At 42.9% G+C, this 8,068-nt stretch overlaps 1 protein-coding gene across 1 annotated transcript; it reads left to right on the top strand.

The window, feature by feature from the left end:
* Window positions 1-3,564: 3,564 nt before the first annotated feature.
* LOC127137818 (uncharacterized) lies at window positions 3,565-4,473 on the top strand. Its single transcript, XM_051064241.1, has one exon. It carries the CDS (start codon window positions 3,565-3,567, stop codon window positions 4,471-4,473), a length of 909 nt encoding a protein of 302 aa, XP_050920198.1.
* Window positions 4,474-8,068: the final 3,595 nt, after the last annotated feature.

The raw sequence follows: 8,068 nt of genomic DNA, 5'->3' as shown, positions 1-8,068 counted from the left end.
GTTTTATCGATATTTCCCCTTTCCTTTTTAGGAATAAATAAAGTTCGGTGGTGACTCTGTTCAGTCTATCATTGCGAGCGCGCGATTGTGCTTCGCTAGGTCGTATTCCCATTTTCTTCTGAGGTACGACAGATGGCGACTCTGCTGGGGACTAACCGATCCCTAAGTGATTCAAGCCTAGTTAGGACGTTTGTGTGCCTTTGTTTGTTTAATTGTGTGGCTTTTCCTTATTTGTTGCTTTTTATTATCTTTATTATTATATTGATATATTTGTTGTATATTGGTTCCAATGTGTTGGGTAGTTGGATATTTGATTGCAAACCATGTGGGAAAGACTCTACACCCGAGTCTAGAGTGGAAAAAACATAAGATAGGATGATGGTTGAGTAGTACAGACTCCCGAGGTGAATACTTCGTAAGAGTCGGTACGAGAACCTCACTTAGAGTAGATCCTTTTGCAAATATTGTTGCCCGAGGTGTATACCTCGTAAGCTTCAATGTTTCAAAGGGGTCCATGACTCTAAGAACCTTTTAGAACATTGAACCTTTGGCCAACTAGAAATGATGGTTGCGTAGTATGGATTCCCGAGGCGAATACTTCATAAGAATCGATACGAGAACCTCGCTCAGAATAGATTCTCTAGATGGAGTTGACGATCAGAAAGTATTTTCCGTAAGCGCCAAACATTCTTTTGAATCCATGACTCTGAGTACCCTGTCTAGAACCAAGTCAATGGTTGCGTAGTGCAGACTCTCGAGGTGAATACTTCGTAAGAGTTGGTACGAGAACCTCACCCAGAATAGATTCCCTTGATGGAGTTGACGATCGGAAAGTATTTTCCGTAAGCGGCAAACATTCTTGTGAATCAATGACTCTGGGGATCCTTTGTCACAAATCCCTAGATCATACCCGGTGAGAACCTCGTTTTGGAAATCAATCAGATTTATCCATACCTCGGACCTTTGAACTTGTACCAAAAAAAATATTGCATCCATCCATTCATTGCATACGCATAAAGAGCAAAACTCTTAGTTTGTTTCACATTATTTCAGGAATCCAAGACTTGTTAGCAAGATGAATCCTGAGAGAAGAAGCACTTTTCAGTTCAAATACAAGAATCTGGACCTTACCAGCCTGCAAAAGTTGAGTGCCAAAGTAACACCAATCAAACTCAACAGCTTTGTACAAGATTATGGAAGAATTCCGGACATCCTAAATGAGAAGATGGACATGATGACCGCAATGACTATTGCTCAATTCTATGATCCACCTCTACGTTGTTTCACGTTTTCTGACTTCCAATTGGCTCCTACCTTGGAGGAGTTTGAGAGGATCATAGGCCAGAATTTGAAGGATCATAATCCATTTCCCAAGTTCGATGAAGATATTCCTCCCAAGAGGATAACTTTAGCTTTGGGTTTGAAAGTTTCTGAAGTCGTGGACAATTGGGATGTGAAGGGAGCTTTCAATGGTTTTTCTAGGAAGTTCTTGGAAGATAAAGCTAAGAAGATGGAAAAAGAAGGGAATTGGGAAGCCTTCTATGCTGTGTTAGCCGTGTTGGTATATGGGATAGTTCTCTTCCCAAATATTGACCATTTTGTGGACCACCTGGCGGTGAGAATTTTCCTCTCTGGTAACCTTGTATCGTTCCTCCTGGAAGACCTCCACTACGCTCTCCATGATCGTCATGAGAAGAAGGGAGGAACCATCTTATGTTGTGCATAGTTGTTGCATGCCTGGTTTAGATCCCATATACCCGAAGAAGACCCTTTTGTCTAAAAGGAACTCAAGCCTTCCTAGAAGTTAGCTTCCCTCACCTCCAATCATGTTAAGTGGTATATCAGGGATTGGGAAACTGAGGATGTTATTGTCAGCATTGGAGACTTCCCCAATGTACCTTTGATAGGAACCAAGGGTTGCATCAACTATAACCATGTGTTATCTCTGAGGCAACATGGTTACCCTATGAATGGCCCTCCAAAAGTTGAAGCGTTAGAGCCTTTCATCTTACACGGTGCAGAAACAGATCATCCCATGGTGAAAAAAATCAAGAGGTCTTGGCAAGCAGTTATTAGAAAGGGTAAGGAGTTGGGTAAAAGAAATGTCATCGCTCGAGAGCCTTATACTTGTTGGGTGAAAGAGAGGATTCAGATGGTTAAACTACCTTTTCCATTTGATCCTTCTATCTATCCGTTGGTTCCTGAGCCAGAACCCATATTACCTGAAGATGTGGAGAAACTCAATGCCCGTATCAAGGAGTTGGAGTTGGAGAATGCTGACTTGAGAATTAAGCTCGGCCGAGTCTCGATAGAGAATGGGAATTTGAAAGAAGGTCAACAAAAGAAGGACAAAGAGCTTGAAATCTCCAACAAAAGAGCTAGGGAGTCTGAGGCAAGGAGAGAAAAGTTCGGACAAGCGCTCTACAACACTAAATATGTGTTCAAGTCAAAGGAGGAGGAGTTGGATAGAGCTTTACTCCGAATTCAAAAACTCAACAAGACTCTGGAATTGACCCTTGAAATGAAAAGGGAAGCACGACTGATTTCTGAGATTCGTACTCGTGAACTGGAGAATGCCATTCAGGAATACAAGGATACTCTGGAACGCGAGAAGCTGAGGACTGAAGAGTCAGAAAGAGTTTGCACACGGCTGAAATATCATTTGGAACGAGCCAATGCTAGAATCCAGGCACTTGAAGGTGGGGATCAGGATGCTGCCTATATGATGTTGCTAGGTGAATGCAAATATTGGAGAAACCTATATAGGGACATAGAGGTGACCAAGGTTGAAGACTTGCGCATCATTCAAGACCTCCAAGGGCTCTACACTAAGTGGAAGGGCAAATTTTTGAGGCTGTCCAGATTTGCGAATTCCGTCATGCGAGAGCTACCTGAGAAACTACAAGAAGCTGATTGGTGCATGTGTCCAGAGAACACCCCGCATCAAGTCTTTAATTTCATTAAGTTTTGTAAGGCGGTGCTAGAAGGGCTGACTACCGACCTTGCTACGGTTCGAAAAGCCCATAAGCCATAAGCACGTTGTTTGTATTTGAACTTTGCTATGAGATTAATGAAAAATCGCTTTTGAGATTTATTTTTATTATGTTTCATTTCCTTATTATTTTAAATATTTGCGAATAAGTGTTGTGGCATTTCTGAAATGAATGACTGAAACTAACCAAGAGTTTTGCAAACAAGATGCATCCATACATGCATTCATACATTTTCAAAATAGAGTCTCACCCCGCCCGTTCTTCCTCCAGTTTCACGCTGAATTTTCAACACTAGTACAATACTCGCGCCCGAGCAAAACAAAGAATGGCTGAACAAGAGCAAGAGAGCGCCCGAGTTAGAGCTGAACTAGACGAAATCAAGGGAGGCATGTCCCAGATGCGAGAGATGCTGCAAGCTTTAACCTTCAGGTTTGAGATTCCGCAAGCGACCGTGATTTCAGAGACCACGGGCCCAGCAGTGGAAGTCCAACCTTAGAGGACGTTACCCTCAACCCTTCCTCCATATGGGCTACCTTATGACTTCGTCCCCCGAGCGGAAGTAATGCACGACATGGGGCAATTTGTCCAACAAGTCGTGCCATTACCGGTTTACACTACTGTGGTTCCACCAGCTGCCTATGCTAGGCATATTTCTCACTATGAAGATCAAAATCACATGTATCAGACTGTCGACTCAACTGTTGCTGGTGATGAAGTAAGGTTTGAGGATTTCAGAGAAGTAAAGGAGAACATGCAGCTCCTTGAGAAGAAGTTCCGAGATTTAGAAGGAGACCACATCTTTGGATCTGCTGCCAAAGAAATGTGCCTTGTATCTGGGTTGGTGATTCCGGCCAAATTCAAAACTCCAGACTTCGACAAATACAAGGGGCATACTTGTCCAAAGATCCATCTCATCATGTATTACCGAAAGATGGCTGCACACGTGGAAGATGACAAGCTGATGATCCACAGTTTTCAAGATAGCTTGAGTGGGGCTCCTTCCAAATGGTATCTAAGTCTGGATCAAAATAGGATCAAGTGTTTCCAAGACCTGTTAGACGCGTTCATAAAACATTACAAACACAATATGGACATGGCACCTGACAGAAGACAGTTGCAGAGCATGTTCCAGCATGATAAGGAGTCCTTCAAGGAATACGCTCAGAGATGGAGGGAACTGGCTTCTCAAGTTGAACCACCTATATCTGAGAAGGAATTGGCTGAACTATTTATCGACACTGTCCAACCCCAATTCTATGAGAAGATGGTTGGAAGTGCTTCCTTGGGAATTTTTGAGCTTGTGGCTATAGGAGCTCGCGTTGAATATGGTGTAAGAAATGACAAACTGGCGGATGTAGCTGGAACTTCAAATGCTAATCCAAAGAAGTTCTCTGGAGGGTTTCCCAGAAAGAAGGAAGGGGAAATAAATGTTGTGATTATTGGTCAAGGAAGAGCTCCTCCAAGAAGGAGACCACAATAATATCCACCTCAGAAGTATGTTCAACAACCCTTTCCCTATCAGCAACCCATGTATCCCGTCCAGTATGCTCCACAACCGTATGTGGCTGCTGTGACGCCTGCATTTAATCAACAACCTGCTCAGGCTTATCAAGCGCCTCCAGTTTATCGACCAACTCCAGTTCAACAACGTGCTGCGACCCCTCCAGCTTACCAACAAGCACCAGCAGCTCCTGTTTATCAACAACCGAGAGCTCAAGCGCCTAGTGTCGCAACCTGAAATTACAGTGCGAAAAAAAACAACCGGCGAAAGAAAAAGACAGAAGAGTCGCCACCGTGCGTTATTCATCCCAAAGGAGGGAAAGGAAACGCTCGAAGTAAACCTGAAAAAGGAAAGGACAAGACGGGGTCTCGCAACCAAATCTTGGGTTCGGGAGTCGGTTATGCGAAGGGAAGGTATTAGCACCCCTACGCATCCGTAGTACTCTACGGGATCCACTTTTGTAGTTCTTGTCTAAAGGGTGTGGGTTTATCTTGTGCTGTTTACAAAAAAAAAAGGGTTAAATGAAAATGACTCGCGCGGATGTCGCATCCACTGCATACGTATCTCATCTGAATATGAGAATCAGAGTCTTCGTAGCTCGGCTACCTATGGGTTAGGGGGATGTGTGCTCGCTAAGACATCGTGTCTTATGCCTACGTATCTCATCTGGCCTGAGAATCAGAGCAAAACGTAGTTCGGCTAACTACGGGGTTATGGATTGGGTTTTGGACGAACGACGTCACTACGCAATCTACCGGATGCTCGACCTCTGGAGACTTACTCGCCTGTAGTAGAAGGAGTTAGCGTGTTGCTTTGGGTTTTAGGGTTTGGGATGCTCGAGGGAAAAAAGGCAGTCCTTGATGAAGGAACCGCGCTACCTGCAGGGATATGAATACAAAACACAAAACATGTATCTCAAAGTAAAATGCCACCGAGGGGCTCAAACGTTGCCTCCTATCGAGGTCTTCCAGCTAGGAAAGCAGTAAAATGCGGGAAAAATGTAAAAGTACCACGCGGATAAAGATCCGAAGTAACAACAATTAGAGGAATGGGAAACCCTGAGATCCTTCCAAGCTAATGCCATCAAAGAAAAGTGAGTCAGTACAGGTAATCGGAATGAACCTCCAGGGGTTATCCCACAAATAAAGTGGGAAACCACGCAAGTTATCCCTGCAAAAGTCATGTGAGCCCTCACAAAAATTCAACAAAAGGGTTAGTGAAACACCATAAGCATTTTTTTCATGATCAACAGTATGGTTTCAAAAAACTCAAACCCTGTGGCATACATTTCAGAAATTAAACGGTTAAACATTCAAGGCATTGTTTATACATTCATATACATATTAAACCCATGGGCAAAGGTAATGGAAATAATGGCAAACCTGATTGGAGAGCTTGATTGAAATTGAGTTGCACCCGTGAGGTTTACAAAACAATCTTCAGGGTTTATGTGAGGCAGAGGTGATTCTGTGTAGTTGAGTTCCCTTCGGGGTTTGGTGGCTGCTCTGAACTCAGTTAGGTCTTCTCTCACTATCTTTTTCCTCAGGGTTTTGTTCCAAGGAAACCTCAGAGTATTTTGCTTCTCTTCAAAATCCCCCTTTGTCCTGTGTTCTCTCAAGTGAAGCCTTGGTATTTATAGACTGAATTTCATGGTTTTGTGGGCTCAAATGAGAGAGACCCAAGTCCAAATTTTTTTTATTATATTTTATTTATTTAATTAATTAATTAAATTTTTTTATTATTTTTTTTAATTATTTTTTTGTAAAAAATTATTATTATTATTATTTTTTTTCGTTTTTTTTTCGTTTTTTTTTTTGTTTTTTTTTCGTTTTTTTTCGTTTTTTTTTCCGGATCTAATTCTGATTGACATGATGAAATGCAATATGAAATGTTAAATGAATGCATGAATGAGGAGGGCAAATTTTGGGGTGTTACAGCTGGCCCTATTCAAACATCAGCTAACCCGAGTAGGATGAAAGCGAACAACTTATCAGACAAACGGGGTGAGCTGTGATTGAATACCAAAGACAAACCGAAAATTTGTGCTCCGAGAATACCATAAAAACGCGGAAATACACCGCGCTGTTTATCTTTTTCCGATCCTCTGGCTTAATCTGGAGTTTCGATCCTCTGGCTGAACCTATACTCAATTTAGTCCTCTGGTCGGGTATTAATTTTGATCCTCGGGCTGGATACGATTTTGATCTTCTGGCTAGATCTTCTTCGATCTTCTGGCTAGATCTCCTTCGTTTCGATTCTCTGGCTGAATCTATTTCCTTTGATTCTCTGGCTGAATCTACTTCGATCTTCTGGCTAGATCTGAATTGTTGCGATTTTCGATCTTCTGGCTAGATCTTCTTTGTTTCGATTCTCTGGCTGAATCTATTTCCTTTGATTCTCTGGCTGAATCTACTTCGATCTTCTGGCTAGATCTGAATTACTTCGATTCTCTGGCTGAATCTATTTCCGGTCTTCGGGCTAGACCTGACTTCGATCTTCTGGCTAGATCTGGATTGTTTTGATGATAAATTCCCATCATTAGGATCCCGCATCTGAGGCATGCGCTGGTTGACCCTCTTTTGAAATCTACACCCAACCTTCATATTAGATATGCAGCTTCGAGAATATTACACTTTTGGGCTTCGTACATATTCTTCGGGCTAGAACATGTTGTAACGACTCCTCAATTAGACTTGTTGGGGAAATAAAGCTTGTAGGCGACTTCATTGGGGAATCTTCAAATTGAGCCTTAGGCTGGCTTACTGGAACACGATTCTCAGGCTGAATCTTCGAAATGACCCTCAGGCTGGATCACTGGAACACGATTCTCAGGCTGAATCTTTGAAATGACCCTCAGGCTGGATCACTGGAACACGATTCTCAGGCTGAATCTTTGAAATGGACCCTCAGGCTGGATCACTGGAACACGATTCTCAGGCTGAATCTTCAAAATGACCCTCAGGCTGGATCACTCACGCTTGATCCTCTGGCTGGATCTTCAAAATGACCCTCAGGCTGGATCACTCACGCTTGATCCTCTGGCTGGATCTCATGACCTTGGTTGTAAAGTAATTCTTCAGTCTGCTTGGAAGAACCTGTTTATCAGCTTATGTGTATGCTTGTTATGATATGCATGCGAATGCAAATGCTATGCATGGTGTAAAAGAAAAAAGAAATCTGCTAGGGGAAGCAAACTCCGATAGGGAATAGATCGCTGTATCAATCCTTGAATGCTCTGTGGGGAATGATCCGTCTGTCGGGACCAATAAATTAGCTGCTTGAAAAGTTGACCTTGCGGGGGGAGTATCAACTATGGAAACTTTTCTCGGCGAGGCTCTGTGAGGAGAGTCTGTGGGGAAAACACTTCCTGGGGAAATGTCGTAGGAAACGACCTTTGCTGGGGATATGAACTTGCTAATCGCCCTCAAGCTGGGGATTAACAAATCTGTTAAAAATAATCTGCTGGGGATGAGATGAACACTGGGAACACCACCCTCTTGTCCGTTGGGTATGCAACTACTCCGCTGTTGCTAGGAAGATACAGTCTAACACCGTCAACTCCGCTGGGGATATA

Source organism: Lathyrus oleraceus, chromosome 4 (genome assembly GCF_024323335.1).
Source record: "Lathyrus oleraceus cultivar Zhongwan6 chromosome 4, CAAS_Psat_ZW6_1.0, whole genome shotgun sequence".
In the NCBI taxonomy this organism is placed as follows: Eukaryota; Viridiplantae; Streptophyta; class Magnoliopsida; order Fabales; family Fabaceae; genus Lathyrus; species Lathyrus oleraceus.
The sequence above is the reverse complement of the archived record's forward strand: the minus strand, read 5'-3'. Positions and strand labels throughout refer to the sequence as shown.

Bases quoted from the DNA above. Each gene is read 5' to 3' on its own strand.
- LOC127137818 (XM_051064241.1), top strand. From the start codon at position 3,565: ATGGGGCAATTTGTCCAACAAGTCGTGCCATTACCGGTTTACACTACT.